The 19,076-nt window shown below is 45.0% G+C and overlaps 2 protein-coding genes across 10 annotated transcripts in view; one reads left to right on the forward strand and one right to left on the reverse strand.

The window, feature by feature from the left end:
- Positions 1 to 2,192, forward strand: part of UBP1 (upstream binding protein 1) — a 54,665-nt gene extending 52,473 nt beyond the window's left edge. For all 4 annotated transcript variants that reach the window (XM_049871130.1, XM_049871129.1, XM_049871131.1 and 1 more), the window contains one exon: positions 1,756 to 2,192. Coding sequence is in view for 3 of the 4 variants with exons in the window: in XM_049871129.1 (XP_049727086.1) it covers positions 1,756 to 1,793 (38 nt within the window). In the remaining variant the exon portion in view is untranslated. The remainder of the gene's footprint in view (positions 1 to 1,755) is intronic.
- Positions 2,193 to 2,224: 32 nt separating this feature from the next.
- The window catches only part of FBXL2 (F-box and leucine rich repeat protein 2), a 110,676-nt gene continuing 93,824 nt past the window's right edge, over positions 2,225 to 19,076 (reverse strand). For 4 of the 6 annotated variants that reach the window (XM_049871169.1, XM_049871173.1, XM_049871171.1 and 1 more), the window contains 4 exons: positions 12,064 to 12,124; positions 11,009 to 11,053; positions 10,403 to 10,459; positions 5,593 to 6,690 (listed from right to left, as the gene is read on the reverse strand). In XM_049871169.1, coding sequence (XP_049727126.1) covers positions 6,316 to 6,690; positions 10,403 to 10,459; positions 11,009 to 11,053; positions 12,064 to 12,124 — 538 coding nt within the window. In that variant the 3' untranslated portion in view covers positions 5,593 to 6,315. Of the gene's footprint in view, positions 6,691 to 10,402; positions 10,460 to 11,008; positions 11,054 to 12,063; positions 12,125 to 19,076 lie in introns of all 6 variants that reach the window. The other 2 variants (XM_049871170.1, XM_049871174.1) reach the window with 1 other exon arrangement.

The raw sequence follows: 19,076 nt of genomic DNA on the forward strand, positions 1-19,076 counted from the left end.
TATCATCCCAAAAAACCCAGTGCCGTCGAGTCGATTCCAACTCATAGGGACCCTATAGTATCATATCATCACGTAATTCTTAGGTTTCTTTCCTTTTCTCCAGTTTTTCCTCAAAGTGGCACCAATGGATTTGTCTTCAATTTCACTGATTCTGTCTTCCATTTTTTCAAATGTGTTTCTAAAACTTTTTATTGCATTGTCTTTTTCCAAAATTTTATCTTTTGGATTTCTAATTGCTGTTTTTTGTATGATTTCTAATTTTGACATCTTGTTTTTGTATTATTTTCATGAGTTCTTCTATTGCTTTGTCCATTTTCCGTGATTTTGGCTATGGTTTGGTTGGTTGGTGGTGTTTTCCATGATTGCTTTCCTAATCTCTTGTAGAAGCTTGAATATTAGACTTTTGAATTGTGTATCAGGTCGTTCCAGTGCCTTTTCTTCTACTGGAAGGTCATCTGGTGCTGTATTTTGGTCATTTGTTGGTGCCATCTTGTCCTGCTTTTTTTATGTTTTGATACTGTCTGCTGTTTCCAGAATATGCTGATATTATTTTCTTTATTGATTGTAGGTTTGTTTCATCCTGCTTTTTTGTTGTGTTTGGTTACATCTGGGCAGACCGGGCATGCTTCGTTGCTTACTCATCTGTGGGCACAGTAGTTCTCACCACCTTGTCCGGGTGGGCAGGGCAGGAGGAATGGGAATGGGTCATTTGTCTGTGGCACCGATTCTGCTCTGGGCTGTGTGGCGGGGGCAGGACTGAAGCAGTGCCTGTTCCACCTGGGGCCACAGGATGGTGGGGCCAGGGAGAGAGGCGAGGGGTATTAGAGGGAGGGATGGATGGGGCTAGATGTCGGGGGATAGGGGAAGTCATACTGTGGCTCTGGCAGTCGAGGGTGCAGGAACAGGGCAGTTCCTGCTGCTGCTGTTCAGCAGAAGGGTGGGGTTATAGGAGTGTGTACTTCTGGTACTGTGGGCTGTCTGGGCCCTTTCTGAGCTGCAGCCAGCAAACATTGCCTTACTTTGCTTTGGGTGTGTCTGTGCTGTTCCTTATCTCCTGTTGGGAATTCCATAAAGGTGCCTTTCTGTGCTATTCATGTGGTGTTTCTGGCTTTATACCAAGATGGCAACACTGTACCTTGCTGGTTGGCAGGGAGCCCCCATTCCACGTCTCCACTGGTTTGCTGTTTTCCGTTAGTTCCTTTTCCTCAGTGGCTTCTGATCTAATACTCTGTGTCTTCACTGAAGGTTCAGGATTCCAGGATTGACGTTTGTATCTGCTCCACTTGGTTTTTTGGGTCTTTGTTGCAGAGGGATGGCTTAGTGTGTCTGACTAGTCTGCCATCTTGGCTCCACCCTTCATATCTCTACCATCAGTTAATACACATTTGTAGAGTTGACTGTCCTCCACCCTCACATGATATTTTCATCAACTCCACCTCTTGTTCCCCTAATGCTTACAGTGTGCTTGCTGCTTGTCAGCCCCCATTCCACAGAGCTGGTGAGCAGCTTGAGACCAGAGGCACTAAGAGGAGTAGGGGTCAGGCATCAAAATGCAGAATGTCTAAAAGAGGGAATGTGTATATGAAGTTGTCTGTAGGGAAGAGGAAGGAGCTAGAGAAAGTTAATCAGCTCTTTTTCTCTAGAATTTTTAAAAGCTCAGCTCTATTAGAGAAGGAGGTTGTAGATTTCAGGGAATATTCAGTAGTCTTTATTTTCCTAAGCCTGGCTAAAAACTTCCTTTTCCTTTTTTTGTAGTTGAAAATGGTGGTGGTATCCACATAATTTTGAAGTGATGTCCTATGTAGATTGAACTATATTCAGTACCAAATAAAGTCACGCTTGAAAAGTGTGTGAAGACTGAATCCAAGAAGTCGTGGGATTGGATTTGACCATATAAAATGTTTCATATTGAAAACACAAGATGACCTTCAGGTGAGCTGTATGAGAGGCGACTCCTGTCACTGCCACAGCCAAGCGTCCTCGTGAGACCGTCGGCTTGAGGCCCCGGTGCGGACAGAGCTGCCTGCTTCTCTGGCAGAGGCCAGTAGATCAAGTTCCTAGAAGCAGCCTTCGCTGCTTTTTACACTGTATGGGGTTTGGAAATGAATGTAAAAACTCACTGTGGGCATTTACCTTTCTATGCCGGTTTGGCTTTTATTGCTTGGATCTTACGCTGACCTGGAGGGGTGGGGTGGGCGGGGGCAGTGCAGAGCCAGGATGGGATCTGTTTGTGGAGAGACGTCGTGCTGATGATGGACCTGCAGCCAGGTGAGACAGGCTCTGCACCTTCTCAGAGGAAATCATGTCTAAGGTGTGTGTGTCGGTGGGATCGTGCCAGATCGGGGAAGATCAAGCTGGAAAGATGGGCTTGACGCAGACTGCATGACCAGGAGTACCTTGGTGAGAGGATCAGTGTAAATCCTAATAGGTACAAGACTTGTGTGTTTTTGCTTTGTCACACTTTTATTGAAAAACTTTCTGCTTCCCTTTTTAGCATTTTCGTTTCTGACTTCGCATTTTCGAAGCCCAATTACCTTTAAAACTCAAGTGGTTTTTCTCCCCCTGCCCCCTTCTACGCTGTTTCCTACTTTTCATTTTAAACATTTTTAAAGCCCTACCCCAGATGTTGAAAACAGGTGACCTCAGCGGGGGAAGAAGTATTACACCTGATGGCTTCTGACTTGGTGTTAAGGAGGCTTCGTTGTCAACAAGACAGAATTGTTCTTGGAACACTAGACGTCATGAACACTAAAATGCACCATGAAAGTCCCGTATCCTCAAATACTGAGCTTAATACAATCGTGGGTGAAGATTCTGGTTATTCATTAGGGGCTTTTTATAGACCGTGTAATAGCTGCTTTTTTAATAAAAGAGAGTGCCTCTTTATTAATAAAAAAGAGTGCCTCTTTAACCAAATCAAATGCTTGTCTGCCAGTATACTTCCCCGAAGGGAATCCACTGTTTTCTCATTCTCTCCACCCTCGCCCGGAGCCATCCCGAAAGTCATCAGCAAGCATTGTTGAGGCCTGTGGTGTAGCAGACCCAGTTTTTAAGAAAACCTTATATTCTGTTTTAATTAGTTATCTCTGTCCATTTGCCCGGGTGTTCTGGCTTTGAATATACCATTTGATCTCCATCTTTGTTCAGAGGAATGAATAACTTTAATTCATAAAGCGGGTCAACCACTTACTACAAAGGGGCACTCTCTCATATTTGTCTTCAGTTCCAAAATGCTTGTAACTGCTGTAGACCCTACTGGAGGACAGCTTTCCTTTCTGTCACTCCCCCTTTGCGTGTGTATGGCCACATGTTTTCTGAACCAATCACTTGGGAAAAGAAGTGAACTTCTCTTACTTGTGTTAGAGTTTTGCTTGTCTATTTAGCAGTCCTTTCTGGGTCTCAGGATTGATGGAACAATAAAAGCCACTTAATGCTGTGGGCTATTTGAATTCCTCATCAGGTTTTAGGAGTAAAAAATAAAAGCTCATCAAATTCGTAACTGTGCTGAGTGGTATGGAACATGAGTCTGTCCCAGTCAAACAGGTTAATTATGGCACCAGCAAATTTGCTACTTGGTTTTTAAACAGCAGGATGTACACATTTGAGTATAATAAATGTTTTCCGATTGTTTTGCAAACGTGTCTCATTTACAATCCCAGTTTCTGCCATGTCTGCAGTGTCACCTCGAGTCCTGTGTGAGTCACAGAACCGCGGGGGTCCAAATGTTGTGAGCAGCTAGGCCTGTGCGTTTGGTTTTCAATTTGTTGTTCTCTCAAAGTTGATGCAACAGAGGACAGGTTATCCCTGTTTAATGGTCCCACACTCAAAGCAACCCTGATTCAAGAGGTTTTCCTACTTTGTGCATGAGGTCAGGGGTCACTGAGCATCGAGTCCAGTCGCTGTTAACGGGCTGTGTCCTGTCTCTAAAGAGAATGCTTAGGAGGCTCTGGTCATTTAAGAGGAGATTAATTCATAATCATGGAAGCAAATCGGCATCCGTATCCACTGTTAACTGACTTCCTGCATCAGGTGTTTGCTCCCCACAGAATGGTCACAAAGTACAGAACAGGGGACACTGGTGCAGCTCGTAAGGCAGTGAAATCATTCAGCCTTGAGTGCGTATTCCGCCCATCCTGCTAAGTGGGTTTATGGGGCTGTGCGTGCGTGCGCCCGCCCTCTCCTAGAGCACGGCTGAGGCCGTGTGTCTTTAAAAATGCTGCTTCTAAAATCTGTCAGCTAATGGAGGTGCTGCCGGGTGTGGAAAAATGCCCTCTGGTTTTTGCAGTTTCATCTCATGAGCTCCCGGCTCTTCTCTTTGGGGGGAGTGGTTGCAAGGTCAGCTATGATTAACAACACACCAGTTCACAACAAAAGTAGCGATGAGTTTCTCATCTTTAATAAAGACCACAGATGTGAATAGTACAGAGCAGGAACCGGCCACGGGAGAAAAGAGGTCAGATCAGGTTTTAGACAACGTTAGGAAAGTCTGAACTTCAAAAATGCTTTCGCTCAGATTTGTCTGCCATAAGATTATAGCAATAAAACCCTCTCAGTTAATTTTTTTTAACATTGCAATGATTTATTCATTATTATGAGTAAAAGGTGCCAACATTTTACTGATCTGAGATTGAAGTGTAAAATTTTTGAGTAGTTCTGATGTAACTTGATTTCTAAGATTTTAAAATAAACTTGAAAAAAAAATCCATTCTACATGTATCCATTATTTCCAATTGGTTATGTTAACAAACTTAAAGCCTTAATCAGTCCTATTTCTTTAGGTCCCTCACCGTTTGTGAGGGATGTGGACATAGCGTCTTGTCTTTAACAGACATGCTAACAGACATGCACTAGGTGCTGTACCCTATGCCAGAGCTTCCAGTCAGGCAACACAGACTCTGAACTGGTTCTGTTTCGTTTTTGGTTCCCGGAGGTGTCTTTGACAGGCTGACAAGCAGAGGGTGAAGACCCTGCTTCACCCAGTTCAGGGTCCTCATTTCTTTGGTGTCTTATGGAAACCAACGAGCGTACCTTCCACACGAGTCTCTACATATCAAATGACCAGGCATTACGAATTTGCAGTACAGTCACTTCGATAAAGTTGCTATTTAGTCTTCAAAGTGGAAGAATCCAGCTAATAAAAATGGAATCGTGAATTATAGTAGCTCACTGGTTTCTTAAGTCTCAAACTCATCAGCCGATTTTTTCTGCTAAGTTTGTGCTAACACTGATGGTCTGTTCTGAGGAGTGCCAACAGGGCCACAGGATGACTTTGTACCTAGATAGGCACCCACCTCTTAGGAGCTCTGGGGCCTCTCACACCATCCTGGCTGCATTGAGACCACTCCTGCCACATGTTAACTGACAAGGCTTTGACTTGATTGCACTACAGCAGGATAAAGGTGACAGTTATCACCAGAGTTACTGCAACCCACACAGAAGTCTTTACCTGTAAAAGCCTTTCCCAGTGGAGTATCATCAGAGTTGGGTAGCAGTGGAGTAGATGAGAAAGGCTGTCTTCTCTGGAGGAAGGGACACCACACCCTGCCTTGGGGAGGAGCAGCTGCCGTCAGAGAACAACACAGCACCTGCACAGTCGCTGTCCACTTCCTCCCACCGCCGTTGGTGGGGTGACAGGAGCGAAGTAGGCATGTACTTTGACATTAGGGAGCTGGGCCTGGAAGAAGGAAGGAAAATGTGGAATAGTCCTCATACTTGGTGTTTTTAGGATTATGGTCGTAATCCTAGAAACGTCATGGTCCTCCATTTAGAATCCACATTTTAGATAAGTTCATCTTAGTATCACCCGGCAAATAGTTAAAACAGAAGTCAGCAAAGCCTCAGCCCCTTGCCAGCGGGTTTGCTGCAACGGGGCAGTAGTTCCTCTCTCTCCCCCGATTGTGGAAAGAGAGAAACCAAAATCTCAAAAGCTAGTCCTGCCGCGTACAGAGACTCACACGGCACCTTCTAAAGACAAATGGAAACTGGGAAGTTGAAGAGGTTTCTGCCCCCGTGTTGTAACTGGCCGTGTGTCAATGAGTGAAGTTCTGGACAGCTGTAGTCTCCTGGACGAAGCTGCTCTGGAGCGTAAATGCAACATTGTCTGAGTTTAAAGAGTGAGCAGGAAAATAATGTAGATGAACCGAATGGGGAAAGGAAATAAAAATCTGTTGTGTCTTATCCTGGAAATCAGCCAAGACTACGTTCTACTTTGTACCAGTAATGACCTCAACGTGGCCACCTTATGAGGGTGCTGATCACCAGACTCCATGGAGCCTCCACCCCAGGCACGCGCAAGCTGAATCTTCAGGGCGAGGTCTAAGCAAGGGAATTCTGAAGAAGTCTAAGGTGACTTATTGTGTAGCCAGGTGAGTGCGTAACTACCAGCTCAGGAAAGAACGCAGAAAACCACACTGTTGATGTAATCACGCATTGGTCAGGAACTGTGCCGGGTGTGACCACCTCCCCGCCGCCACCTACCCGCATCCTCTTGATGCCAGCGCGGGTAACCTGCTGGCAGTCGTACAGCTCGAGGCGCTCCAGGCCCCGGCAGTTCTCTAGGTGCTCCAGCGCCACATCGGTGATGAGGAGGCAGTTATCCAGCTCCAGCACCCGCAGCCGCTCGTGGCCACAGGTACTGTTGCTCAGGTGCAGGATCCCGTCGTCTGTGACGAGCTCACAGTGGGAGAGGCTCTGGAAGAGAAGGCGGCAGATGTTCCCAGGGCCCTCGCCCAGAGACCGAGGCCCTGGAGAAGCTGTGCAGTGTCCCACAGGAGCTGCTCACGGCCAAGAAGTCAGCAAAGCCTCAGCCCCTTGCCAGTGGATTTGCTGCAACGGGGCAGTAGTTCCTCTCTCTCCCCTGATTGTGTAAAGAGAGAAACCAAAATCTCAGAATTTACCCCTCTGGTGGAGTCTTGTAGCCCATTTCTCCATTTGGAGTGAGACCAGTAAAGTCAGTCTCACGTCCTTCATTTAAGAATGGTGCAGACAGCCCTGCCCGAGAGACACACAGACTCTTTGAATGTTACAATCAAATAGACCTTAAATAGTGTGATTTGACACTGATTGTTTCTCTGGGAAATAAATGGTAAAGGTTGCAGAACAGAACACATTCAGATTAATATACAGTAAACCTGCAAAAGCCAGAACCTGTGTAAGGTAGAAACCTGTCAGAGAAGGAAAATGCAAATATTTTCTACTAACACAAGTGATAGAAAAGTGTAAAACTGCACCCTGTCAAAGGCAGAAAACGTGAGACCTGGAAAAACAATCCATCGAGTTCCAGCTCTAACAGGTTTCACTGTACAGCCAAATGGCATCTCTGTCATCCTCTAAGTTGTGTCAGTAGTTTCAGGCCTGCCACTGCCCCAATGCATATAAAATGTAATATTCACTCCACCATGAAATGTCTTCAAAGACAACAAGTACTGCGTCCAAGTCTCAGTCTTCTGAGCTCCAGCTCTGTGCCAGGTCCCACATTGTGCAGTGGTGAGTGAGAACAGACACCTTCTGTATGGGGAGCTGAAAGCCTGAAGAGAGAAGGGCATTAATCAAACTATAAAACGGAAGCCAGGAGAGCATATCATAGTGGGATTTGACCCGAGGATGTGACAACCGATGACTGCTGTGTGCAAGGCCCTGTGTCGATGGGAGAATGGTGAGCACCAAGTGTGGGAAGAGGGCGAGCATGACGTGTCAGGAGTGGAGACATATCTAAACACAGATGGAGCTGAAGCAGGGACCAGATCACAGAGGTGCGAAGGCCACGTGAAGGAATTTCACCTTGATTCTTACGGAGAAAGCAATGATAAGTTTGTTTTTCAAGAAGATCGTCATGTGCCGCCACACACCCGCCCGAATGGCAGAAATGAAGCCGGTGAGGGTGTGGAGCAACGAACTCATTTGTTGCAGGGGGAAGTTTGGATATTCCTGACCGAAATGCATATATGTGTTAACGAAAGGCAATGCCATACTGGCTGTAATAGCCCCAAACTGGAAAACTACTTGAATATCCAGTAGTAGGAAGGATACATAAATTACACTATGTTCATATGATGGAATGCTATATGACAAGGCAAGAAGAATACGTGATGTACAACTACAAGGACAATATGGATAAATGTCACAAATAGTAAAGGTGCCAGACAGTATATGGGATTTGTAGACCTCACATAATATACAAACAGGCAAAACTAATCTCTGCTATTGCCACTCACTAGCTTCGGGGAGTTAAAGATTGGAAGGGAACGGGAGTCTCTGCGGTCCTAGTAATGTTGATCCTTCATCTGAGTACCTTCAGTTTATGAAAATACATTGGCCATAGACACTTGAAGCCCTGGTGGTGCAGTGGTTAAGAGCTTGGCTACTAACCAACAGGTCAGCAGTTCAGATCCACCAGCAGCTCCTTGGAAAACCCTATGGGGCAGCCCTACTCTGTACCATAGAGTCACTATGAGTGGAAATCAACTCGACAGCAATGAGTTTGGGTTTTATATACACTTAGAATATGTGCATTTTTCTGTGTGTATATTTTACTTCAATAAAAATTTAAAACGGGGGGAAAAAAAATCATCCAGGCTGTCGAAAGTATCAGGAGTACAAAAGTGGATGCAACTGAGAACAGGTAGGGGGTCCTGCAGGCTTTGGGGCGAGGAGATGCCTGATAACTTGGACCTGATAGATCCTGCTAGAGGAGATGGGCTGGAGGAACTCCCGCAAAATGAGAGAATCCAAGAGAGGCTGACACTGGACACAAGAAACAGGCAGCTGAGTACAATCCCCCAGCAGGCAGGGCAGGAATTAGGAGCTAGGGGCAGGCCTCGCTTTCTCAGTGTAACCCCTCATTGGGTGCCTCCGCACCTGATGCAAGTGGACTTCTTGTGGACTTGAGGTCAGAGTGGGACAGGAGAAGCAGGAAGCAAGGAGACTGAAGCAGGAAAAAAGGCACAGGGCTCCTGTTTCCCCGATCCCTGGGGGGCAGGAGGTCTCAGGGAACCCAGGGCTGGAGAGGATAAAAGAAGAAAGTACATCTGAGTTACACGTTCTGTCAATTATAAAATCAGGTCTAAAACAATCGGGTGGTAAAGAGCAATAGAACTACAAAACTATCTGCAGAATATAGATGTTGTTGGGTGCTGCTGAGTCGATTCTGACTCTGACTCATAGTGACTGCATGTCACAGAGTAGAACTGCCCCATAGGCTTTTCTTGGCTGTAATCTTTACAGGAGAACAGCCCCACCTCTTCCTCTCATAATACTGCTGGGTGGGTTCAAACAGCTAACCTTTCGTGTTACAGGCCGAGTTCTTAACTGGCGTCTTTAATACATAGTGGAAAACAATTTATCCAGAGTTTCAATGCAGCTGAGTTCCTGACTGATCAGAAAAGCCCCAGGGGTGTCCACAGCCCCTGCTTACACCTAAGGGAAACCGTGTCCAGAGAGAACATGGAAGTAAGGAAAAAACTGGTCAAGAGTAGTTCAAGGCCACACAGGGCTCTAATGATGCTGTAAAATCCTGGCCCTTGAGGACAGAACAAGTTGCAAAGGAGACAGAGGAGAAAGCTGGCTTAAGAAAAATGTGCTTACATCCCAGGGCAGTAAAAGACCAGATTCTGTGGAGGTCAAGAGCCCTGAAGCCCTTCGGCAGCTGTGTAACTCTCTGAGCATCTCCGATAAACAGCGGATGTTAATAGTGCCCTCGTCCCAGGGCTGTTGTTGGGATTAGATCGGATGATACATACAACGGGCCAGCAGAGTGTCCTCTCTGTGGGCCTGTTCAGTGAATGGAGATGCCTCCACCTGCTCCAGGCTCCCAGGCAAAGAGCTCAGTGTGAAATGAGATGTCCAGTGAAAGGGGTCAGCGACTCTTTACTGCTCATTTTTGATCTTTCAATGTATTTTAATTCTTTTTACCCTACAGATGTATTTATGAGCAGATACGAAGTACAACATAAGGATGGCAAACATCCCTCGTCTTGGATAATAACATTTCAATGTGCTGACTCTCACTCTAGCTGACCAAGGTGATGAACACGAACTTCAGTGAAGTAGTAAGGTGTGAAAGTTGGCAGTTCTAACCCACCCAGAGGTGCCTCAGAAGACAAGCCTGGGGATCTGCTTCCAAAGGTCACAGCCTTGAAAACCCTATTGAGCAGTTCTACTCTGCACACATGGGGTCGCCATGAGCTGGAACTGACTGGAAGCCAACTAACATTATGATGTTCGCATCCTAAAATGAAAGCAGTGACACTGAGAGAACACTGCCTCCCAGCTAGCTCAATTAACAGATTTTTGGAACCAAGAATGACGACACTTTTATAGAAACAGAACCAAACAGGTTCTCGCTGTGGTATAGGGTGATGTCATCCCTCAGAGATGACTAATGTCACAAAAGACTCCCACTCACCAGGGCTTGCAGTTTGGGGCAGTGGATGGAGAGCTGGGTCAGCGTGCTGTCGGTTATCTGGAAAGAAACATGCTGGGTCAGTGTGGCCTCTACATCAGCATGTAGCACCAATCCTGGCTTCGGTGAAGAAGCACATCTGAGCATGAGAACCGAAAGGAATTCAAGACGGATCTGAGGCACACTCAGCGGGAACACGTCTCTGTACCAGAGAGGCCCGCTCCTGGAGATGCCAAACTTCTCTTGCCTCCCCTCTGGTCCCCCGCAGGGGACAAAAAAGGAGTGGGCAAGGAGGGGCCCCCCTCCTTGAAGGAATCTTCTCTCTGGAGCCATTCCATCACTAAACCTACAAGCTTATTTCTCCCTTAAGTTCTATGAAAAATAAGTCATTTAAAACAAAAATTGGCAAAACATGGTATCCTGAACTTTTCTAGCTGTCTGATGACTGAGGACAGCCAAAAGTTCCCATGCCCCACTGCCACGCCCCTCACGGTTCCCACATCCTGCCAGCTACACTGGGGCCTGGAGGACACAGGCTGTAGCCGTGCTTGGCTGTCTGGCCAGTGACTGAGGGGCTACCCTGCAGGGCTGTCAGAAGGAGCCACTCACCAGGATGCATTCTTCAAGATCCATCTTCTCCAGGTCATGGCAATTCTGAAAGAGTCCACAAGACCAGCCCCCACCTCACCACGCACATCAGTGCTTAGGGCAACACTGTGGCTCGCCCTGTCCCTCGGGGTCCTGGCCCAGTGACCTTGTTCTCTCCCATTAGGGTGTGTGTCATGTTCCTGGAGCAACCCCATGAAGCTGCACTTCTCAGCCAGAGGGTGCCCTCTGAGTCATGTTTTCTCTGGAAATGAGAATATGGCTGCATTTCCTTCTCTCAACCCAGAAAGACAGGTGCCCACACCTTCCCAGCGGCTCACACACGTCAGCATGGGATATTATTCTAGCCGTAGGAGGTGAAGAAAGCAGGCCCATGCTGGAAAAGAGCACTGGGCGGGGGTGCTCAGTCCCACGGTGGGGGTGGGGGTGGGAGTGGGAGAAGTTATCGACGCCCCAGGAGGATAGGGCTTCCTGGCAGCCTGGGGGGCCCGCAGTGGTTGGCATTTGCAGGGCAACACTGTAGGAGGCAGTAAGGAGGGCAAGCCCAGCTCAGCAGGGGAAAGGTGCTGAGGGCCAGGCTGGGGTCTGTAAGGAAGGGCACCTCCTGCCAGAGGGGAGGCACCTTTCAGGCGCTCACACCTGTCAGAGTGAAGCCTGGACCCCCTACGGGGCTCTACGTGACCTCCTCAGTTTTCTGGCCAACTGGAAAAAACAAAACACATACTAAGGGCTCTATTCTACATAAACCAAAAAACCCCAAACTCGTTGCCGACTCATAGTTGATTCTGACTCATAGTGAGCCTATACCTACTGCCGTCGAGTCGATTCCGACTCATAGCGACCCTATGGAGCAGAGTAAAACTGCCCCATGTGGTTTTCAAGGAACAGCTTGGATTTGAACTGTAGACCTTTTGGTTAGCAGCCAAGCTCTTAACCACTGTGCCATGGCACCCGTCATTTCTGAAGATGGTTGTTTTGCACACCCCAAAACTACTCTAAGTCACTTTGAATTAGGGAGGTGAATCAGAGATTTTTTTTTTTTTTAATCGATGCCTTACCCGAGCTAGAAGTGTAAAGCCTGCGTCAGTCAAATGGGAACATCGGGCAGCCTCCAAAATCCTAGGTGGTGGGGAGATGCAAGGGAGAAAGAAGTACCGACTGGTTAATACGCGGAAACACAGGCTTAACGCCGCACAGCCTGACTGAGCTCACCCCTGACGCACGTTTCCTTCTCCTACCAGCTGCAGGCGCACACATCGTCCCTACTGGACAGAACAACCTTCTCCTACCAGCTGCAGGCGCACACACCGTCCCTACTGGACAGAACAACCTTCTCCTACCAGCTGCAGGCGCACACACCGTCCCTACTGGACAGAACAACCTTCTCCTACCAGCTGCAGGCGCACACACCGTCCCTACTGGACAGAACAACCTTCTCCTACCAGCTGCAGGCGCACACACCGTCCCTACTGGACAGAACAACCTTCTCCTACCAGCTGCAGGTGCACACACCGTCCCTACTGGACAGAACAACCTTCTCCTACCAGCTGCAGGCGCACACACCGTCCCTACTGGACAGAACAACCTTCTCCTAACAGCTGCAGGCGCACACATCGTCCCTACAGGACAGAACTAGGCTTAGGGAGGACTATAACCTGATCAAAGCCCCAGAGTCCCACCCTGAAGCACGGCCGGCATCAGATCTAGAATTCTTCTCACAATGTCTGCACATTGTTTTTGTTTTTAAATATTTCTCTCATTTTTGGAGACTTTAAAAACAGAATTAAAATTGACTTTTATTCAACAAAATCTGAGATGTGATGTATTTTGTCGAATTCCCAGGTACCCTACAGGAAAGCAGAAAAGTTGCAGCCAATGAAAAACGGGTTAATTCTCAATTACCCATACTTAACAGGGACGGATGCACAAATAACACTTCTAGGTCAAACGCCCATTTTATCAACAATTTTGACCTCCTTTTTGACCAGTTTTTTTTTTGACCAGTTTTGATCACTAAGATTCCTTCAGTGAGCAGAAATATCAAAATTATCTAGAATCTTTCCCACCACTACAGTAAGAAGGGGGGGGGCATGAAATAGATCATCCTTATAAGATATGGATGATGTGAAAATGCTGAGCAGGGGACTCTAAAATCTGTCCTGCCACAAAAGCAAAGGATAAGCTGGCAGGAACTATCAGAATCAACTTTTTTGGAACTCTAGTTTACAACAACCAGAAAACTTAACCAAAAAACAAAACAAACATACAAACCAAACACCCGAGTCTTGGTCAGAGCTTTGTGTTGCTTTAACCGGTTCCTACCGCCCAGCTCTGCGGCAACCCTGAAGACAAGGCTGGATTCTCGGTATAGGTTCCCAGTACCAGAGGGAGCAACAGGGATCTTATATCCAAAATATTGTGGCTATTTGTTTTGACCTGTCTGGTGGACTCCCTAAAGGAGCAGCTCAAAGGGTTTGCCTTTGACTAACTCAGAACTCTGCCAGGGTTGGGGTAGTTACCTAGGGTCCTTTGTCAAAAACATCTGAAGGCAATTGTATTAGCACTTGTCACCTGGGGCAGGGATAACAATTTGTACAAATAACAGACAAACCAAAACTTGTGAAGAAAAGTTAAGAAATGAGGTGCTTTAGCGAAGAAGGGCCTTGAAAAGCTCCTGCATATTCTTGGGAATTTAGAAGGCCACACATACGCCCAGGGTCAGGCTCATGCTAAGAAAATAACTGAGAAGGCCCTAGGTAATCCCCAGTGGCCAACCTTCAGGCTCTGCTCAAGCCGGAAGTGAAGGATAAAGCAGGGCTGTAAACTGCCTGGCTGAGGACTGAAGGTGTACACCAACACACACACAGATCAACTGCAAAGACCGGAGATTTTTTTTTTTTGGTTCCAGGAGTTGAAGAAAATCTCTGTTAAATCACTAGCTCACCACCAAGCTAATGGGACAGAGATTTCAGTGGCCACACACAACAAAAAATAATGGAACTTTAAAAATTAGGCAAGTCACTAAACAAACAACTGTAACAAGCAGCAAGAAGAACCCTGGGGAAAAGGAAGGATCTGATTCCCAGAGTTAAACCATATTATAATAATCAAAATGTACAGTTTTAAACAAAAATTATGAGGCATGCAAAGACAAAGTATGGCCCACCTTAAGAAAGGTGGCCTTTCAGTTACACTGATGAGATCTACAAGACTAGATAGTGTCTTAAGCCAATCTCTTTTGAGATATAAAAGAGAGAAGTGAGCAGCAAGATGTGGGGACCTCATACCACCAAGAAAGCCGTGCCAGGAGCAGAGCGAGCACATCCTTTGGACCTGGGGTCCCTGCCCAGAAAAGCTCCTAGTCTGGGGGAACATTGATGAGAAAGCTGAAAGAGAGAGGAAGGCTTCCCCTGGAGCTGATGCCCTGAATTTGGACTTTTAGCATACTGTAATGTGAGGAAATAAACTCTTTGTTAAAGCCAAAAAAAAAAAAAAAGGTGGCCTTTGTCCTTGGCTCCAGAGAAATAACCCTTAAAGTAACTGTGGACTTCCAGGCCATGCCTGAGAATCTGTGCTGACAAGTAGGGGCTGGCTAGACCAGAAAAGACTCACCTAGGAGGCTGATATCAACTAGCCTCAGGAGGCTTGATTGAGCCTATCATGCAGGACTAGTTGATAAAAGCCCTGAACACAGGCTCAGACAGCTTCCTGGGACAGGAATATCTACCCTCAGGAGTGCAGCATATCCCTTGGGACACAGAAGCTCCACATTGGGAACCCTCCCAGACCTTGCCCTGTAGCAGTATGTTGTCTCAGGCTCTGTTCTCTAGAGAAGCAAAACCAGTGAAGTGTGTGTGTGTGTGTGTGTGTGTATATATACACACACACAGACACTCATACATACAGATTTATATCAAGGAAATGGCTCACATGGTTATAGAGGCCATAAAGTCCCAAGTCCACGGATCAGGTTGGAGGCTTCTCTTGACACGTAGCTGCAGGGCTGATGAACCCAAGATTGGCAGGTCAGATGGCAGGCTTCTGGTTCACAGGCTGTGGAAGCTGATGAATCCCAAAATTGGCAGGTAAATTTTTTTTTTTTTTTTTTAAGCTGTTAGCTCAAGTCCCAAGAACCAAAGGTCAGATGCAGGATCCAGAGCAAGCAAAAGCCAGCGAACTTCACCAAAAAGTCCACCTATATTGGATGCAGACCACACCCTCAAGGAAACTCGCTTTCAACTGACTGGCTACTCATAGCAGATCTCATCATGGAGGTGATTACATTATATCACATCTCAATATGGGAATGCGTACATCATTATACGACTGCCAAACTACATCACAACTGCCAAACCACTGAGAATCATGACCCAGCCAAGCTGACACACAACCTTAACTAGCGCAGTGTATCTGTAGCCATCCCACCCACTGCCGTCGAGTCAATTCCGACTGATAGCGACCCTATAAGGACAGAGTAGAACTGCCCCATAGAGTTTCCAAGGAGCGCCTGGCGGATTTGAACTGCCAACCTCTTGGTTAGCAGCCGTAGCACTTAACCACTACGCCACCAGGGTTTCCACTCTGTAGCCATAGGTATGGTATAATCTCTGTGAATCCTGTGAGTTGTTCCAGCAAATTATTGAAGCCAAAAAGACAATGGGAGGCAGCAGGTCAGAAAGTAAGGATGTCACATAGATTACTGAGCTTGTGGTTGGCATCCTGAAGGGACAGTTAGAAAGCAGCCCCAAGTTTGTGGCCAATAGGTCAGAGGGTTGTGGTATCATGTGGACTCCCCAAACTAGCAGTTTGCATCTGCCTATCTGGCAGTCTGAAGAACGGTGTCCTTTTTAAAATTTATTTTTAATACTATTGTGTTTTCAGTGAAAGTTTACACAGTAATTTAGGTTCCCATTTAACAATTTCTATACAAACCATTTACTGATATTAGTTACATCTTTCAGTGTGTCAACATTCTCTTTAACTGTGTTCTGGTCCTTCCAGTTCCAGTTCTCCAGTTACCTGTCCCCTTCTCTTCTCTGCTTTAGAGAAACTGTTGACCTTTTGGTCTCATGTAGATGGTCTTTCAATGGAACACCATACTGACAGGTAATATCCTTTATTTTGTGTGCCAATCTGTTATTTTGCTAAAAGGTGATCAAGGGGATAGTTTCAGTTCAAGGTTTAAAGAGTATCTCAGGGTGATAGCCTCAGGGAATTTGAGTTCTGTTCTGCATTTTTCTCCTGATCTATCAGGGTCCATCTATTGTGGCCCTGATCAGAACAGTCAGTAGTGGTAGCAGGACATCATTTAGTTCTTCTGGTCTCAGTTTAGATGATCCCATGGCTTGTGTAGGCTACTAGCCCTGCTTACTAGTTCCTTCTCTGAGACTATGGTTTCCTTCTTTATCTTTTGCTCCTGATGAGTAAAGGCCAACAGTTTTATCTTAGATGGCTGCTCACAACCTTTTAAGACCCCAGATGCTACTTGCCTCACCAGGAGGCAGAACATGAACGTAGTGAACTATATTATGCCAATTGACCTGGATGTCCCATGAGATTCCGGTCCTAAGCTTTCAAACTCAGAAAACCAATCTCTCAAGGTGTTTGGTTTTGTCTGAGAAGTATCTCTAACTACAAAGGACAGTGTCCTTTTGACTTGTGAGCTCTGACCCAGCTTTTAATATGCTGTTGGATTCTGTTCACTAGTATTTTGTTGAGGATTTTTTACATCTATATTCATAAGGGAAACCCTGCTGGTGTAATTAAGAGCTATGGCTGCTAACCAAAAGGTCAGCAGTTCAAATCCACCAGGCGCTCCTATAGGCAGTTCTACTCTATCCTATAGGGTCGCTATGATTCGGAATTGACTTGACAGCAACGGGTTTGGTTTGTTTTTGGTTTATATTCGTAAGGGATATTGGCCAGTAGTTTTTTCTTGTGGTGTCTTTGTCTTGTTTGGTATCAGGGTTATGTTTGTTATATAAAATGAATTAGGGAGTATTCCTTCTCTATCTTCTGGAAGAGTTTAAACAGGATTGGTGTCAATTCTTCTCTAAATGTTTGGTACAATTCCCCAGTAAAGCCATCTGGTCCAGGACTTCATTTTGTTGTTGTTGTTAGGTTTTTGGTCACTGATTCAATCTCTTGTTATGGGTATGTTGAGATTTTCTATTTTCCCTTCTGTCCATTTGGGTAGGTTGTATACTTCTAAGAATTTGTTCATTTCATCTAGGTTATGGAGCCCTGGTAACACAGTTAAGAGCTACTGCTGCTAACCAAAAGTTCAGCATTTCAAATCTACCAGCTGCTCCTTGGAAACCCTATGGGGCAGTTCTACAGTGTTCTATAGGGTCGCTTTGAGTCAGAATCGACTAAACAGCAATGGGTTTGGTTTGGTTTTATCCAGTTTGTAGCCATGTAGTTGTTAATAATATTCTGTCACAATTCTCTTTATTTCTGTTGGGTCAGTTGTAATGTCTTCTCTTTCATTTCTTGTTTTGGTTATTTGCATCTTTTCTCTTTTTATCTTTGTCAGTCTAGCTACAGGTTTGTCAATTTTATTGATCTTTTTAAAGAGCCAACTTCTGATTTTGTTGATTCTCTATTGTTTTTCTGTTTTCGATTTTATTTCTGCTCTGATCCTTGTTATTTCCTTTCTTCTGGAAGGTTTAGGCTTAGTTTGCTCTTCTCTTTCTAGTTCTTCAAGTTGTCACGTTAGACTGTTGATTTGAGAGCTTTTTTTCTTTTTTCATGTAGGTATTTATTTCTATAAGAGAACTGTCCTCACTGTGCTCCATAAGTTTTGGTATGTTGTGCTTTCACTTTCATTTGACTCTAAGAAATCTGTGGTATTTCTTCTGATTTCTTCCTTGACCCATTGGTGATTTAATAGCGTGCTGTTTAATTTCCATATGTTTGTGCATTTTCCAGTTTTGTTTTTTTTTTCCTGGTATTGATTTCTAGCTTCACTTCTTTGTGGTCAGAGAGAATAATCTGTATGATTTCAATCTTTTTAAATTCATCAAGACTTGCTTTGTGACCTAACACGTGGTCTATCCTGGAGAATGAGCCATGTTTACTGGAGTAGAATGTATGACACTCCAATGTTGAGTGCATATGTATTTATGATTAAGTCTTCTTCATGAATTGAGCCTTTTATCACTCCATAATGTCCATTTTTCTCTCTTCTAATGTATCTTCTCTTAAAGTCTACTTTGTCTGATGTTAAGATTGCCACTGCAGCTCTCTTTTGGTTAGTATTCACATGGTTTATTTTTTCCATCCTTTCACTTTCAACCTATTTGTGCTCTTGAGTCTAAGGTGTGTCTCTTGTAAACAGTATATAATTGCATATGGCTTTTTATTCATTCTGCCACTCTCTGCCTTTTGATTGGAGCATTTAGTCCATTTACATTCATTGTAATTAGTGATAAGAAGTGACTTTTGCCATTTTGTTGTTTTTTGTGTGTCTTAAGGCTTCTCTGTTTTTGTCTTTTACTACTGCCTCCTTTTGTGTTTTGTTTGTTTATTGTAGTGAGTCATTTTGGTTCCCTTCCCCTTTGTGTGTATTTTTTTAGTGGTTACCATGAATATTACATTTAACAGCTTGTATTCATAACATCCTAGGGTAAGTTGGTACCAACTTAACTTCAGTAACATACAAGCAATTCTATATCATTCCTCTCCCCCTCCATTTTGTTATTGTTATCACTAATTACATTTTTATATTTCATATGCCCTGTAACATAATTTTATCCTTGCTTTTTATATATTCACATTTAAAAAAAACATGAAGGACGAAACAATCACAATTATCAAGCATAAACACCTTACTACTAACCCTGATACTTGTCCCTGCATTTCCTTTTATTCGGAATTTTTCTTTGAATTACTTTCTAGTTATCTTTTCCCTTCTAATCTGCAGAACTCCCATTAGTATTTTTGGTAGGGCTGGTCTGGTGGATATAAACTCTTTCAGCTTCTGTTTGTCTGGGAATGTCTTAATTTCACTCTTATTCTTGAAGGATAGTTTTACTGTGTATACTTTTTCTTCGTTGACAGTTTTTTTTTT

The sequence above is a fragment of the Elephas maximus genome, chromosome 27, assembly GCF_024166365.1.
Source record: "Elephas maximus indicus isolate mEleMax1 chromosome 27, mEleMax1 primary haplotype, whole genome shotgun sequence".
NCBI lineage: Eukaryota > Metazoa > Chordata > Mammalia > Proboscidea > Elephantidae > Elephas > Elephas maximus.